Source organism: Geotrypetes seraphini, chromosome 2 (assembly GCF_902459505.1).
Source record: "Geotrypetes seraphini chromosome 2, aGeoSer1.1, whole genome shotgun sequence".
Taxonomy (NCBI): Eukaryota; Metazoa; Chordata; class Amphibia; order Gymnophiona; family Dermophiidae; genus Geotrypetes; species Geotrypetes seraphini.
Window position 1 is genome coordinate 131404692 of NC_047085.1, and position 17374 is coordinate 131422065.

Below are 17374 nucleotides of genomic sequence, written 5' to 3' on the forward strand. Positions count from 1 at the left end.
TGGTAATAAGGTGTTACAAGATCTGACTTTCTTAAATTGAAAATTAATCTTACAGTGTTTTGAATCGTAAGCAATCTAAAAAGATTTTTTGAAGACCTGCATAATAAATGATATCACAATGATCCAAAGTGCTGAGAATCAAAGATTGCACTAATAGTCTAAAGGGGGAAGTGAATTATTCTTGCTTCGTGTCCTGTAATTCACTGGATTCCAGAAACTGCACTGTTCTCTCTTTTAAAAGCATTTCCTTTAATTTACTTATCACAGAAGTTAGACTTACCAGCTATAGTTCCTTATGTCTTCCTTACTTTCACTTTTGTGGAGAGAGAACACAACTGTCCGCCCTCCAGTCCTCCGCTATCTCTCCCAACTCTAGAGAAGCATTGAAAACGTCAGCCAATGGAATCGCCAGAACTACCCTTGAATGTACACCATCCATCTATCTTTAGTTAACGAGCTCCTCACGAACATAATCCTCTAAAAATCGATCAGAGTCTACTATACCTCCAGCCCTATTTGCCTTTGTTTTCTGCGGTGCAGCTCCCAGCACTTCAGCTGTGAACACATAACATAAATATTTGTTAAGTAATTTAGTCTTATTTTTATCAGCTAGATATTCTTCCCTTTTACCTTTTGAGTCTAACAATGCCAATTTTGCACTTCTTCATATCACCAATATATCTTTTTTTTTATTTTTTTTTTTTAAATCTTTATTGATTTTATTAAACATATCAAAAGTGCAACACATGTACATTCAGAAATTCAAAAACAGCACTTACATACTTGCAAATTACTGAAATCTCTTTACCCATCCCCCCTCCCTCCCTTCCTGGACATGCATGGAATTAAAATCAAACCTGGCAGGTGATACTAATCATTTAGGTAATTAACAAATGACTCCAATGGACTCCAAATTTCTTTAAATTTCCTAAATTGCCCAGATTACTCAGCTAACACTATTTCATAACAGTGTTTCCCACCAAAAAGAAAAATTCAGCCTATCCCAATTTTTCCAGTTTCTGGTGATTAGGGGGCTCATAATCGAAAGAGAAATACGTCCAAAAACCGGCCTAAGTCGGCACTTGGACGAACATTTCTCAAAAAAGTCCAAGTGCCGATACAAAAAATAGGTTTTGGACATATTTCTAAACGACCTAGGCCTTCATAGTGCTGCTGAACGACCAAAGTTAAACGGGGCGTTTCGGGAGGAGTGTCGAGGGCGGGAGTTGGGCTGGACGTGGGCCGGCTTAGACTTAGTTGTACAGCATGTATAACCGAAAGTTATACAGCTCACGATCGACGGAACTTGGGACGTTGTGACTTAGACCATGTAAAACATGATCTAAGTCACAAAAACCCACCTAAACTCACCAGATAAGCACTTCAAACACATAAAACAGACCCCCACACACTATCCCAGTGATCACCGACCCTCCACCCCCATAAAATTATTAATCATATCTTTAAAATTCCGCTTCTAGACCATCATCGCCTGGCCTAGGAAAGGCTAGTCGTCCAGCCCAGAGGCAGCTTAAGTCGTCTTGGGGGTGGGTTAGGGACCCATAGAGAGGAGGACCCATGCCCATAAGCCTCTGTAATCACTGCATTGATACTTAAACATGTGCACTCCCCTATACACCCCCAAAACCCTTTTGTACTGGCAAATAAGTGGCTCCTGCAGCAATAAGGGCTATTGGTGGTAGATAAGTGGGTCTAGGGGATTCTGGGAGATGGTTTGGGGGCCTCACCATGACCTATAAGGGAGCTATAGAGAGGAGAAGACATGGCACCCTTTTTGTGAAGTTCACAGCAGTGCCCTGTAAGGTACCCCACTATTTAGGTGGCATGTCTGGGTGTGCAGTCCATCACTTTGCAGACTTCTCCCACGTCCAACGGCTTGTTCTAGGTGTTTTGGACTTGGATGAAAATGTGGTATAAAGATGGACGATTTAGCAGCTTGGACAATCAGATCAGCAGGACGTATAATTAGACAATTTTTGAAACGAAAAAAAAGTTGGACGCATTTTTCGAAAATGTGTCTTAAGCTGTTTTTTTACTTTGGACGACCTGCAAGTTGGACATAAATGGACTTAGATATCCCTTTCGATTATGCCCCTCCACTTGTATTGCTACCCCATTCATAATAATAATGTCTACCCTTATTTTTGTCAGTTGGACTTTTAGATTGTAACAATGTCCCAAATAAAATCACATCATATGACAGCAGAATAGCAACACCTAAGACAAAATTAATTTTACCCGAAATTGATGTCCAAAAATTAAATATCAATGGACAATAAAATAAAAGATATCCAGTGTTCCCACTTCAAGATGACAGTACCAGCATCTATTTGATTTTGTGTTATCCAGTTTTTGCAATCTGACTGACGTCCAAAATATCCTATATAATAGAAAAAACAAAGTTTGTCTCATAGATGTCGACGCAGTGTAACACATTCTCCGAGTCCAAACCCGAGGCCATTGAGTAACAGAAATATTTTGTTGTTTCCATACATCAAATATCTCTCAAGCTTGTTTTTGTTTTTTTTGAGAGATATTCACATATTAATTTATATCATTTAGAGGCCTGGTGTCCTTGAACCCCCACTTGGAAAAATATGGCTGGCAGACTATGCTGACTTACTAAAGCACGCCACTCGGAGAACCCTTTCTGAATGGCCTGCCATAACTGCAACCATTTATATCCTTGAGATTTCAAAATACCAAACAATTGTTGTAGTTGCAGTAAAGAAGCCATTTTGTCATTCAAAAGTACATCATTTAGGGCTCCTTTTACTAAGGTGCGCTAGCGTTTTTAGCACGCGCTGCATTGCCGCGTGCACTAACCCTGTGCTATGTGCCAAGAACTTACACCAGCTCAATGCTGGCGTTAGTGTCTAGTGCTAGCGCAGCTTAGTAAAAGGAGCCCTTAGTGTTCGAATGCCTGCCTTTACCCAATGCTTCCATAGGATTTTAGAATTGCCTATCAATATTTTACAATTTAGCCATAGAGATTGACATTTGGTTGTATGTATCGGGACTGGAGTTAAATGATCAAAAAATTTAAGCATATTACAAGTTGAATAAAAAATCATATTATTCTTATAAATTCTGGGAAGCTTAATACTCAACTCGTGATTAAGATGAAGTGGGGCCATAAGATGACTTTCAAGAATCAACCAATCTGGCAGGTTCTTCATGAGTACAGGAAGGATCCAATACATACCCTGACACAAGATATAAGCTTGATGATATCTGTAAAAATTTGGAAAATTTACCCATCCCATCGATTGAGACTAAAATATTAAGGCTATTCTAGGAGTTTTACCAAGCTAAAGAAAATTTGAAAGAATCCTATTTAGTTTTTTATAAAAAGATAAGTGAAAATAGATTAGTAACATACTCATTTGGTAACAAATTACAGGCAAAATCATCATTTTGATAGTTTGGACTCTCTCCCACCAAGAAAGATCTTTCATTCACCAACATTGTATTTTCCAGTGCCTTTTGAATCATTATCCCTAAGTATTTTATCCCCTCTTTCTTCTAAAGGAATGGAAAAGAGTCAAATTATCTCTTTACACAGTAAACATTCAATGGAAGAACCTTTGATGTACTCCAATTTATCTTATATCCAGAAAATTTTCCATAACAGGATTCATCAATTGAAGCAATATATCATCTCATAAGCCGAGACTTTATAATCTTTCTCGACCTGCATATGGAATTCCCTGTATCTCCTCTGTCTGCTGAATAGCTAACAACAAGGGTTCCAAAATAATATAAAAAAGCAAAGGAGATAAGGGACATCTTGCCGAACACCCCTCTGTAAACAAAAATGCTCCGAGAATGTATTAATATAAATTCTGGCTGAGGGAGAACTATACAAGGCTTGAATCATTTGAATAAATCCTGAGCCAATCCCAAACCAATTCATTGCTTGGTACATGAAAGACCATTCTATGTGGTCAAAGGCTGGGTCATCTATCGTTTTTGCCAAATTGAGCATATGAAGTGCCAATCTAGTATTTGCAGAATGTCTTCGAGCAACAAAACCAGTTTGGTGCATTCCAATAATATATGGGAGAGCCTTAGCTAACCTCAGAGCCAATAGCTTAGCCAATATTTTCCCACCCACATTAATTAAAGAGATTGGCCTGTAATTCGCTACCAACATAGGATCTTTGTTTGGCTTTGGCAAAACAATTGTAAGATCCTCAGCCATTGTACCTGATATTTGACCTTTTGCCAATTGTGATTGATATAATTGAAAAAGATGAGGTAACAATATAGTTTGAAAAGATTTGTAAAACTCCACTGTAAATCAGTCACTACCCGGAGTGGATCCTGCTCTAAGAAACTTCAATGCTGATTGTTCTAAAAAAAGATATAGGCGCATCAAGAGAATCTTTTATATGCTCTAGAATTTGGGGCCCAAGAATAGACTTCAAGAAGTCTCCTCCTTCATTCCCATTATTTGAATTTAGCTCAGAAGAGTATAAAGCTTTATAATAGTCCAGAAATTGGATTAAAACATCAGATATATGGGTATAAATCTTGCCCTTTTCATTTTTAATAGCCACAATCTTTTCTCTTCGCTTTTTAGCTTTGAGATAATTTGCCAATACTCTTCCCGCTTTAATTGAGTTTCCATAATACACCGCTTGCTGAAGAAACAAATCTTTCCTAGACAATTGTGAGCTTATCTCATTATATTTGTATTTAGCTTTCATCAGGGAAGTTTCTTGATCCCGTTTTAAAGCCAATTTTGATTCTAAATCAGAAATAATATTTTCTAAATTGGAAAACTCCATTCTCAGTAATTTCCTAACATGAGCCGAATAGAATATAATCTGCCCTCTTAATGTTGCCTTGAAGGCATCCCACAGAGTTTCCAAAGATATCTTGTCCGAAGTATTAAACTGGAAAAACTCATTCATTTTTTTTTTTTAAATTCAATAATATTTATTAGAGTTTTCAAAAAACAATACAGAAAAACAAAGGAACATTCATTTTTAACTGAATTTCCTCAAGAAATTTTGAATCAGCAAGCAAAGTGAAGAGCATCTCTGGACATCTGTTATAGCCATGCTGCCCATGGTGGTAATGTGTTGTCGTAGCTGAATTCAGAAAACCTGCACCAAAGGACAAGCCCAGAACTGATGACCCCATGTAGCCATTTGGTGATTACATTTAAGACAATTATCAGTAAGACTCGTTTTTGCTCGGTGAAGGTAAGTTGGGTAATGGTGGAGTCTGAGCAGAAACTTGTAGTTCATTTCAATTAATGTCAACTGAGAAGTGATGCTAGATGTGCGCTTAAGTCCTTTCTGAATGGTCAAACCTGTAACCACACAGGATAAGTCCGCAAACCACTTGGCTGCATAAAAATCATAAGAAAGTGTTCCCAAGCTCTCTCAAAGAAACCTATGGTGAAACTTCAATGGGTTCTGAGTCTGAGCAGAAAGGCATAACACTTCCAAAAGGGCTTCCTGGCTTTTGTTAGTAAGACCGATCGGGGAACAGACTGCATATAGAAGACCATCTGTGAATACGCCAGCCAGTCATTAGATGTCCAATTGAAGTCAGATTGCATCACAGCAAACAATGGCATGGTACCCTGTGAGGTAACCACATTAAAATATTGTGTATTCGTGGTTCTCCACACCGAAGAAGGAAATCAGGCAGTCCCTGATGGAAAATCTTTGTTATCCAAGGAGGGCAGATAAGCCGTTGCTGTGTGTAGGATGTGTAAATGTTTGCATAAGCTCCTCCAAACCTGACCGAGCAGCTTAAAAAATAGGTCACCCATTGGAGATGGGTGGCCGGGAAGATGCTGTGTTTGTAAAATGTAGCTGAACTGTTATGGTTCACAGAAAAGTAGTAGCTGAAAAGTGATGTTTGCACCGGAACCAGTCGTTTAAATGTCTCATTTGGCAAGCCTGTGAAAACAACTTTAGATTGTGAAGCCCCAATCCCCCCTGATCCCTGGGACTCATCAATGCTGACAAAGATATCCTAGCACGTCTCCCGTTCCACAAATATGAACTCAAGCATTTTCCAACTTCTTTATCATGTTTAGCAGAGAGCAATGTGGGAAACATCTGAAAGACATAAGTCCATTGAGGTACTAAAACCATATTATACAATGCTATTTTTCTCATCAAGGACAGTGGATATTCCCTTCAAACATGCAGTTTTTGTTTAGTAAGGGTCAGGAGTGGCAGGACATTCAAATGATAATGATGCTTAAGGTCCATTGGTATCTTAATTCCCAAATAGGTCTAGTGGTCTGAAGCCCAACGTAAGGGAAAATCCCCCCTCCAATTATGAGGTATGTCCGGTGATAAGGGCAATACCTTAGATTTTTAAAAATTGAGAACCAATCCCAACTACATACCATACTCATCCTAGATAGCCAGGGCCTTAATCAAGGATGATTGTGGATCTGCTAAAGTCAACAGCATATTGTCTGCAAACGCTAAGACACGCAGTGCACATCACCTTCCGGGAGACCCTGCAATTTATCATCCCTCTTAAGTGTGCACAAAAATGGGTCCAAATAGAGCAAACATAGCAGGGGGGAGAGAGGATTGCCCTATCTCGTCCCCCTCGCTATCGGAAAAGACAAGGTTCACGTACCGTATAAGCAGTAGGGTACATTTACAACAAGTGAACCATTTCTTGAAGCTAGCCTGTTATACCCATATGGGTAAGAACGGTGAAAAGGTAGGTCCAGTTGACCTGGTCAAAAGCCTTGGTGGCATCAAGGCTAATGAGTATGCCTGCCTGCAATACGTGTGACTTGAGCTCTCTGAATAGCGTTTATCAATCTACAGACATTCAAAACCGAATGCCTCTGTTGTACAAATCCCACCTGTTCGGATACTATTAATTGAGGTAAAAAGGATGCTAAGCGATTAGCCAAGATCTTATCTAGAATTATGATGTCTACGTCGATGAAGGATATGGGATGATAGTAATCGATGTTAGTAACCGGCTTACCTGGTTTTGGGATCAATGTAATGAATGCCTGATTAGAACCCTCTGGAAAATTGCCCTCAGATAACGCCGCTGTATAATAAGCCACCAAAGGGCCACAGGTGTGGAAACAATCATTTATAAAACTCGGGAGAAAACACATAGGGTCCCGGTGCAGAACGGCTCTTGAGCTATTTAACCGCCAATTGTTCTTTTCCCTGGATCGGCTTATTCAGAGAACGCATAGGGGATGATAATCGTGGTATCCCTGCATCTTCCAGGTGATAACTAGCATCTGGACCCCGATCCCCCTCCACCGAGGAATAAAATTGCCTATAGTGGCAGAAAAAGCAATGTGCAATATCCACTGTTTTGGTCACAGTAAAGCTGTCAGGTAGGTGTAAACAAGGAATATAGCAGTTAGGCCTCCGAGATTTAGTTAGAGCAGCCAATAACTGTCCAGGCTTATTCCTCTTTTTGTACTAATGAAACTTAGTGTAACACAAAGATTTTTTTAGTGCGCTCATGTATTAAAATATTAAGAGCAGCCTGTGCAGAAACTAGTAGTTCTTGAGACCAAACCGTTGGCTGTGCTTGTATTGTTTCTTTAATGCAATGCATTCCCGCTCTAAACGTATAATTCCCTGAGCCACTCGTTTTCTATAGGCCACCACATAGGAAATTAGGTCCCCAAGGAGGACAGATTTCGCCACCTCCCAAAACAAGAATGGCATCTCCCGATGTTATGCGTTAAATCAAAGATAATCCTCCCATTTTTCAGTAATATATTTAACAAAGTCAGGGTTGTCAACCAAGTACGCGGGAAAACGCCCCCCCCCCCATAGAAGGAGGAGAATCCCCCAAAAGAACATCAGTCCATATTGGACAATGATCTGAAACGGAAAGAGGACCAATGTTGGAGGAATTAATCGAGGGAAAATAAGTAGTAAAAAAAAGAATACAGTGGTACCTCGGTTTAAGAGTTGCAAGACGAGCAAAACATTTACAAACTTGGTGCCTCGTAAACCGAGCGCGCCTCGATTTGCAAGCGCCCCCCCCTGTTATCCGGCACCCTCCCGCCGCCATCCGGCACCCCCCCGCTGCGACCTGAGGTCCTCCCAACCCACCCGAACCCTCTTCTTACTTTGATGTAGCTTCCGCACCGGCACCAGCATGTCCTGTGCTGGTGCCGGTGCCCGAAGATCTGCCTCCTGTGCTGGGCCTTGAGAATGTGCGCACCCACCCGCTTGTGGGGGGGAAGAATCAAAAAGGACCTGATCAACCCATCCCCTTTGCAATTTGGTATGTTCTACTCTAGTCAGGCGAGTCTCCTGTATGCAAGTGAGGTCAACCTTGTGATGTTTTAATCTGTTAAGAATCTTTGTGTGTTTTACTGGGGATGTTATTCCACAAACATTCCAGGATAGAAGTCTGAATGTCCTACCACTCACAAAAAGGAACCTGCAAAAAGTGCAATCCCAGTAGTACCCCAGGCACTCAGTGTCTGTTTGTAGTGAATTATAGCACCATTTGGTCCTGTGCTTGAATCTGTGTCAATGCTCAAGTCCACAAAATCTTCTTGGATTTGGCTCACTGTTGTCCTCTCGGCCATCTCTCTCCTGCATTTGTCAGAATCCTTGAAGTTCAACCCACTACTTTACTATCGCGTTATTCCATAGACTCCCATGGAAAACTAATATCATTTCCACCACAGACACTTTCGTTGAAAAATAAAAATAGAACTTAGTTCTATCAAATTCAGAAACAATGCCATGACCAGAATTTTACACACACAAAAATTAGAATTAAAGAATGTTAAAATTAAATAAAAATAAATCTAGCTTTCAACATGAGTTCATTAACTCATTGGATCCAAATGCTGACTAATTTACTCCTGCATTTTATTCGGATCCTCGTAATGACTTGTTTTATTATTGTGAATGATCTTCATGACTGCAGGGTATAATAGCCCGTATGTAGCTCCCAACTGCCGCAACTGATGTCAGAGAAGCAGAAACTGTTTCCTTAGATTAGCAGTTGCTTTAGCGAAATCAGGCAAAAGCAGAATTTTTGTTTTTTGCCATTTCAGTGACTTTACTTGTTTAGCAGTTGTTAAAATATCTAACACTTGTTGAAATCGAAGTACCCTGAAAAGCAAGGGCCTGGGACCGTTTTGTCTGTTTGCTGCACATGATGGAATGTGGTGTGCTCTCTCTATTTCCAATGGAAATTTCAGTTTGAGGGACAGCAATTTAGGTAAGAACCCTTCTAAGAAAGTAATTGAATTAGAGCCCTCTACCCCTTCTGGAAGACCCAATAACCTGATGTTATTTCTTCTACTTCGGTTATTGGCATCCTCCAGTTCTTTTGTTAAACGAGCCAGTACTTGATGATCAGTTTTACACTGACTCAAATTACCTTTAGCCTCTGAAACATGACGTTCTAACTGCTCAGTCCTGGCATTACATACCATCATCTGCTGAGAGAGATTACAGACTTCTTGTACAGTATTTAGTTTCGCTGAGTTTTCCTGGAGCATTTTTTTATAGATCGTAACTCCAACATCATTTGATGTAAGATTTCAGCTGAGTCCTTAAGGAGAGGCACTTTTGAGGGTGTTGGTGGATCCGTTTGCCTGTGCCTCCTGCTGCAAACGTTGTATCCAATCTGGTTTGCCTCCCAGATGCCATAGCTTGCTAAAAGAGTTATTAAGTAAATTATTCAGTTTTAGAGAGAAAATTTGAACCCTTTCACTGATAGCTTAACTGAATAATGCTGCTGAGGGAAGAGCTGTAAGATCACCCGTCCATCTTGCTCTGCAGCCAAGCCACGCCCATTACTATTTAGGCAAAGGGTCATAGTACTCAGTTTGGATAAATAGATAGTTGGCTAAACTCAAGACAAGTTCTCAGATCAGTTCCTCATATCTTCTTTAACTCTACAGTTTCAGTTTGTGTAGTAAGCTAGCCGGGTGTGGAATGAGAATATATTCTGTCACCATATTTATTAATGGCTTGGAAGAGGAGCGAGGCTTCCACCTGTTTGGGACAGGCACATGTGATCTCTTAGGAAGTGGAGAAGATAATTGATTCTGCGGATGGGCAGACTGGATGGGCCATTTGACCTTTATCTGCTGTCATGTTTCTTTGTTTCCTGAAGTGGAGGTAGTCTTGCATTAGATGTAGTTCCTTTGGGAGTAAGTTTGAGAGCATGGGGGGCTATTCCTGAGAAGACTTGTTGATGGATATCACATCATACAATTTCTTTTGATGAGGGTAAAGATAGTGATGCTCCTTGAGAGGACCATAGGTCTCCAAGGAGTGTAAAGGGCTAACTTATTCTTTTAAGTACTCTGGCCTATTTTGTCTGAGGACCTTGAAAATCAACAATAGAGTTTTAAGCAATGTGAGGTACTATTAGCTAGTATAGTATTTTGCAGGAAGGCGTGTGGTGTGGTGACGCCCTTTTCAGCTTTCTATCAGTTAATGCTGCAGCATTCTGAACTGGTTGGAGCTGATACCACCTCTTTCTGGTTTGATCAGTATACACAAGGCATTACAGTAGTCTATTTATTAATTTATTGGGCTTTCAGGGTTTGCCCTCTTTCTTAAAATCTTGTTTATTGATCCCTATTTGTCATCTAGGGCTTTACAATTAACACAGCAAAATCTCCATGTGATCCCTTCATTTAGGCATATCTACCAGGATAAAATCTGGCAGTTTGTTTCCTCATTTTAGAATAAGCTGCCTAATCTTTTAAGACTAGAACCCTCATTTCAAGTATTCAGGGGAAGCATTTGATTTGGAATAAAATAGGTATATACTGGTTATGGTTATAAGGGGTTTGAGCCGCCTGGGCCAATCAGGCCCTAAGGCCAGCCATTCGGAGATGGCTGGCCTGTCGGACAGACAGGCTTAGCACCCGTCCGTCCCACCAACGGGGGTAGGCAGGTTGCTGGGGCCGCTGAGTTGATCGCAGCCACGATCAGCTCAGCAGCCCCTTTTCGGCACTTATACCTGTTTTGACTTGGTCTAAGTCAAAATGTATAAGTGTCGACTAGGCAACCTGCCTAAAGTTTTGGTTATACCTACTGCACGCCTAGGGCTAGGTCGGCCCACCTCCCGCCCTCCGCCCGCCCTTTCCCCTCCTCTAAAAACACCTCTTTTCTCTCTGTGCGTTTAGAGGTAGGGGAAAGGCCCAAGCTGGTTTTAGATACGTCTAAAACCAGCTTTGATTATGGGTACTTGGACGATCAGGCTTTTTGATCGTCCAAGTAGCCATTTAGGCCACTTTTTAGACTTTTATTTTTTGATTATGAGCCCTATAAGGTTTAGTAATGAAGCCTCGTTCAGTTGCTTGTTTGTGCATTTCACTAGCATTGGGGCATCAGACGTGCCCAGTAATTTTGCATTTATAAGTGATCTTTATAATTTTATATGCTTTATAGAATATAATTACGTTACATTTTACCTATCTTTGTTTCATGCAGGTACAATAGTGGGCAGAGTAAATGCTACAGATCGAGATGAACCTGGCACTATCAATACAAAACTGAAATACTCTATTATTTCACAGATTCCAGGACAACCTAAAATGTTTGATATGCATCCCTACACAGGTGTTATCATCACAACCATAGAGGGGCTGGACAGAGAGGTAATTTATCTGAAGAAGGTCTCTTCGCTCATTAACTGTAGATGTACAGTCACAAAAAGAAACATACTGGATCCTCCTGATCAAGAAAAATTTCTGTAGCCTTTCTTGTAATAGTATGAAGAAAGTTTTCAATAATAAAAGATTGAGAGAACCATTTAAAGCCAAATCCTAGTACATCTGCAGCTAAACAGGTCCCCTTTCCTTCGGGTCCTTTGACAGACCAACATGAATAACTCATATACTGGGGCATTTTCAAAACACTAAGACGTCCAATGAATTTTAGGATTGAATACAAAGTTCTGACAATTGTTTATCAGGCAATCTATGGAGTGGCACCTTGGTGTCTGGCACAGGCACTGAGGAGGTATATGTCGTTATGTTCACTGAGATCAGAGTCAGCAATGAGACTGTCAATGAGTCAGTAGGGGAAATTCATTACAAGAGAATGCAAGCAACGGCAATTTCAGTAGCAGGTCCACAACTTTGGAATTGTTTGCCAGGTTTCTTGAGGATGTGTAAGGATTTGTGGTCTTTTAAGAAAGAATTGAAAATTCATTTATTTGTTCTAGCATTTTATTAGAGTGGAATGTTTTTACATGAAATCTGTGCAACTAGATAATTGAAAGTAGGAGAAAGATGATGAGAGAGCTGATATATTGCTGTTATTGTTATGAAGTTTGTATGTAGTAGTTTTTACTGGAATCCACTTTGGTTTTAAGTGGAATGGAAATTTAAAAATAAATAAATTGGTACTTGCAGACGTTTTTATCGCCAAAATATCCAAATGCTGATTTTCAAAGCTGACTTTCTGAATGTCTAGCTAGGCTTTTCAGCTGCTGTGCATCTAAAATTTGAAGGAGCATATTGGAGGTATGATATGGGTAGGCTTTGGGTGGGTTTAGCATTTGGATGTCATGCACTGATGATCGAATATTTCCCAAGACGTCCAGGATGGAACTTAGATGTCCAAGGCTAGACCTATTTTAAAAGCATCTAAGTGCCCAAAAGGTACCCAAATGGAACAGAATGTCCACTGGAGAGACACACACACACACACACACTCCCCCAGTGGTCACTAACCCCCCTCTCACCCCTCAAAAATCTGCATGAAACAGTACATATCTGTCTCTGACAACTGCAGATACTTTGGCTAGTCTTAGAGCTGCAAACCGATCTCTTGTGGGCAGTACGGTCAACTGCAGAGAAGGGGACCCAGGCCCATATGCCACCCTAAGCAGTACACGTTTGGCAGAAAGTGCGAGCTCACCAAAATCTTACTGCCATATGTGCCACCTGCATCCAGAAGGGCTAATAGGGTGGTAGACAGGTGGGTATACTTTGGGGGAGTTTTGGAGGGCTCAACATACATTATAAGGGAGTTCTGGTGAGATGTACATCTGACAGCCTTTATGTTAAGTTCACAGCAGTGCCCTCTAAGGTGCCCAACTGCTCTGACATGTCTGTATGGCCAGTCCATTACAATCTAGCTCCTCCTACGTCCAAATGGTCTGGATTTGGATGTTTTGAACTTGGAAATTTTTGTGGTCAAAAAAGTTAAACATCCTAAGGTTGGATGTCCTGATGGCCAAGACGTCCAATTAGGCAATTTTTGGGAGGAGAAAAAAATTGATGTCCTATCAAAAATGGCCCTTGTATTCAACTTGATGTATAATGCAATAAAAGACAAACAGGTCAATGTGAAAAGACCCAAGTAATTCTTCAGCATACCTATCTGGAAGGATAGATATGGTTTTCAATTGGAGGAGAAATCACTTTTCATTTTCCTCAAACTCATCATTCCTGCATGTTCAGTGAGCATTCTACAGCCAGTGGCGTAGCGAGGGTAGGAGGCACCCCTCCATGCCCTCCTTTCTGCTCTTGCTCCTTCTGCGTGCCCCTTGCTCCTTCCCCCACCCAACATTTGCGCCATGCTTTCCATCCCCATACCTCTTTAAATCTTCACCAGCATGAGCAACTTCTCCGACCTTCTACTCTACGCCGGCATTGGCTTTCCCTCTGCTGTTACTTCTGACACTGCGATCCAGAGGTGATTTTAGAGGAAGGCCAGCATGAGCGGCAGGCTGGAGAATTTGCTTGTGCTGGCGAAGATTTAAATGGGTACGGGGAGGGGGAAGGGAGGATGTGAGGTGGCAGAGAGGTGCTGGTGCCCCCACTAAGATGGCAGTCTGCCCCCCCCACCTCCCCCTGCATAGATACTGCTCTTAGCAGTGTCTACAAAATGGTGTTCTGTTGTTTTCCATAACATACAATTAGTTCCAAATTCTGTATATGGTGCCTAAAGTTATGTACTGACATTGGTGCACATAGCCAATGTACGCAAAGAACTTAATTGATTAATAGGCCTAAATGATGTTGATTAATTGGCAATTAACACCTCCAATGCTAATTGGACTCAAAAGCAGCGTGCGCACAACTTGGTAGACACATAGCACAAAGTGTTATGCTTCATATCCAGTGGGCGTAAATAGGGGTGGATTATGAGCATTGCAGCTTTTACTGCAGCAGCAAGCATTAAAAAAAATCCCTAACGTGGCTTGATAAAATGGGACCTATATTTGAATATTTGTATGTCTGTTTTTTATATGTTCATTATTATTTTTAATTGTATCCTAGTATCTATCCCCGACACAGCCAGAAGGCGAAATGTGGTCATGTTGGGTTTTGTTTAATAAAGCACAACTTTCCTGGTACTGTTGGTCTGCTCCGTGTTTTTCACCTTTATCTGTATAAGTGCTTGCAGATCATTGCTTCTGTGTATTCTGATTATGATCAAAGTCCAACATTGAAAAATCTGTGCATTGTCCTGTTGCTGGGTTGCTTCACAGTCTTGATCTGATAACATCTGACTCCCTTGGACTTAATTTTGTTTTCTTTGATTGCATTGTCCATTCGCATATCCATAACTCTAGGTCGTTGGAGCATTCCTGAAATTTAAAAACGGTTAAGCTCATGATTTTGCTTAATTGTTGAATGAGCCACCTTCATTTTCTTTTCAGTTGATCTTTTAATTTTTACTTGATTTAGAGCTTTTTTAGTTTATTAACTGCCTTTACGAAGAGATTTGCCCAAGGCAGTGTACAACAGATATAAGTTGACATAGAAAACTTAGGGGTCCTTTTACTAAGCTGCGGTAAGTGCTATTGCATGCTTACTGTAGTTTAAAAGGATGCGTGCTTAGGCATCCTGTGGTGATTTTTGAATCTACACCTGCAAACCTTGTGCTAAAATATATTTTCATTTTTTTCCACAGAGGGGCCAATGAGTGGACATTTCTGTGCTAATTAGTTTGCACATGTATACTACAGCATACTAACTTATTAGTGCAGGATTAGTGCATGAGCCCTTACTGCCTACAAAATAGGTGGCGGTAAACGGCTCATGCACAAATTTTTTTTTAAATGGCAGCATTAGCAAGTGCCCATTAATTGCAAACATGGAAAATGCTGCTGTAAAAATTGCCTTAGCGCATGGTAAAATCATGCTTTTGGGTGTGCTAAGACAAAAATAGCTGTGGTAAAAAAAAAAAAAAAAGGACCTCTTAGATTTTGTTAAGTGTAATGAAAGGTTAAGTGACTTACTCATAATTTCAAGGATGATAGGGGACAAGCAATGGTTAATTAATAATGTATGGAGTTTACAATCTATGAATTGACTGACTTACAATCATCTAAGCTAGTCAGTCAATTCAGGGCCTTTGTTACTAGACTTTTGCCACACAACTTGTGTGCAAAGGCCTTCTTGGTAGCATTCACAGATCTCATGCTCTGACCTTATTTTTTTGTGTTATAAATTCAAATTAAATTTGCTTTGTTTTGTTTTTCGAGGTCCTGGATACTTATAAACTTTTAATTCAAGTACGTGATATGGATGGCAATCATTATGGTCTGACTTCTACGGGAAGCGTGGTCATTACAGTAACAGATGAAAATGACCATGCACCAACTTTTCTTGCACAATCTGTAAGTTCATTTTGACAATTAGTTTGGGTTTTTTTTTTCATGAGATGAAATGCTTTAGTAAGTATAAAATTGGGAAGTAGGAATATTACTGCGACTCATGGAGTGTCTGGGCATGATATTTTGAAAAATGAGACGCAGAAATTAAGCCTGAAGCCTTGTGAGAAGAAGCAGGAGACAGATAAATAATATTATTTATGGTGCAAAGAAAAAGGACAATTCCAAAAGAATGTAATTGTTTGGCCTCCGTTGGTTTTTGGCTATAACTTTTTAAAATTTTGAGGCTAGAGTTTAAGGGTGACTTGTTTTTGTCAGGTTGATTGATTGATTGTTTTTATATGTTTGTTTCATTATGTATGGCGCCTTGTTAAACGCCTAGGCATTTAGGCAGTGAATAAATTTTAAAAATAAATAAATAAAGCAATATTTAGGGGGGGGAAGTAATCAAGGTACAGTAAAAGATGGGCTTCTGTTGCACCTTGATTTTCCATGGCAGTCACCGACCTGTGGTATCTCAGTACAGCATGTTGCTAACTCTCGTGGTGAAAAAATAACTACTTGTGAGCCAATTCGCAACCAGTATTTTATTTGGCTGCCCAAAAGCTCCCAGGCCTCATGTTAAAGGGCCCAGTACCCTTTCTCAATAGCGATAACCAGATCCCCCATTATGCCATCCAAACAGAATCTCCCAACCCAAAATGCCTCTCAACTATTGACTAGCCCTATCCCACCAACCGCCTGAAGGCCCCCCTCAGTCTTAAATCCCTGGCATGTAGTAATGCAGGCAGGAGTGATCCCCAGTCACTCCTTTCCTCACTAGTGTCTTCTTTACACTATGGGGATGGCAACCCCTAGCTGTAGTCTCATGGTACTATCATTAATGGGGTTATGTGTCAATATAAAGATGTAGATGCTATTGAGGAAGGGTGCTGGCCCATTTAAGCGATGGCTCAGAAACATTGGGCTGTGGCTTTGCAGTAAAATAACCTCAGTTTTAGCTGAGATTATTTTACCAGTCTTAATGCGGCTTGCAGTGTATGCCTCAAACTGTGGTACAGTATTTATATAATAATGAGATGCTTTACATGCATTTGCATTTTTTGTATCTCATTACTATAGGGGTGAACTAATTATCATTGCATTAGGGCACTGTAACCAATGTTAGAGCTTGCACCAGGGGTGCCCACACTTTTTGGGCTTGTGAGCTACTTTTAAAATGACCAAGTCAAAATGATCTACCAACAATACATTTTTTTTTAAAAAACCACAAAGCACACTGTACACTGAGAAAATGTTAATTATCATTCCTATTCCGGGGTTTTTTCAAAGAGGTCAAGGTAGATGACTCTATGCACTGTCACCTCAGTAACAACCATACAAAAATAGACAAATATACCCACCCCCACCCTTTTTACTAAACCACAATAGCAGTTTTTAGCGCAGGGAGCTGCACTGAATGCCCAGCGCTGCTCTCAACACTCATAGGCTTCCTGTGCTAAAAAACGCTATTGCGGTTTAGTAATAGGGGGCCATAGTGCAAAATATAGACAGCAGATATAAATTCAGACACATTTTGATCACTAAATTTAAAATAAAATAATTTTTCCTACCTTGTTGTCTGGTATTCATGAGTCTCTGGTTGCACTTTCTTCTTCTGACTGTGCATCCAATCTTCCTTCCCTTCTTTCAGCCTGTATGCTTCCTCTCCTCCAGACCTCATTCCCTCTCCCAACTTTTTCTTCCTCTCTCCCTTCCCTTT

The 17374-nt window shown here is 40.4% G+C and overlaps 1 protein-coding gene across 1 annotated transcript in view; it reads left to right on the forward strand.

The window, feature by feature from the left end:
* The window catches only part of LOC117355475 (desmocollin-2-like), a 99963-nt gene that overhangs the window by 46473 nt on the left and 36116 nt on the right, over positions 1-17374 (forward strand). The window contains exons 7-8 of the mRNA XM_033934103.1: positions 11472-11638; positions 15484-15618. Coding sequence (XP_033789994.1) covers positions 11472-11638; positions 15484-15618 — 302 coding nt within the window. The remainder of the gene's footprint in view (positions 1-11471; positions 11639-15483; positions 15619-17374) is intronic.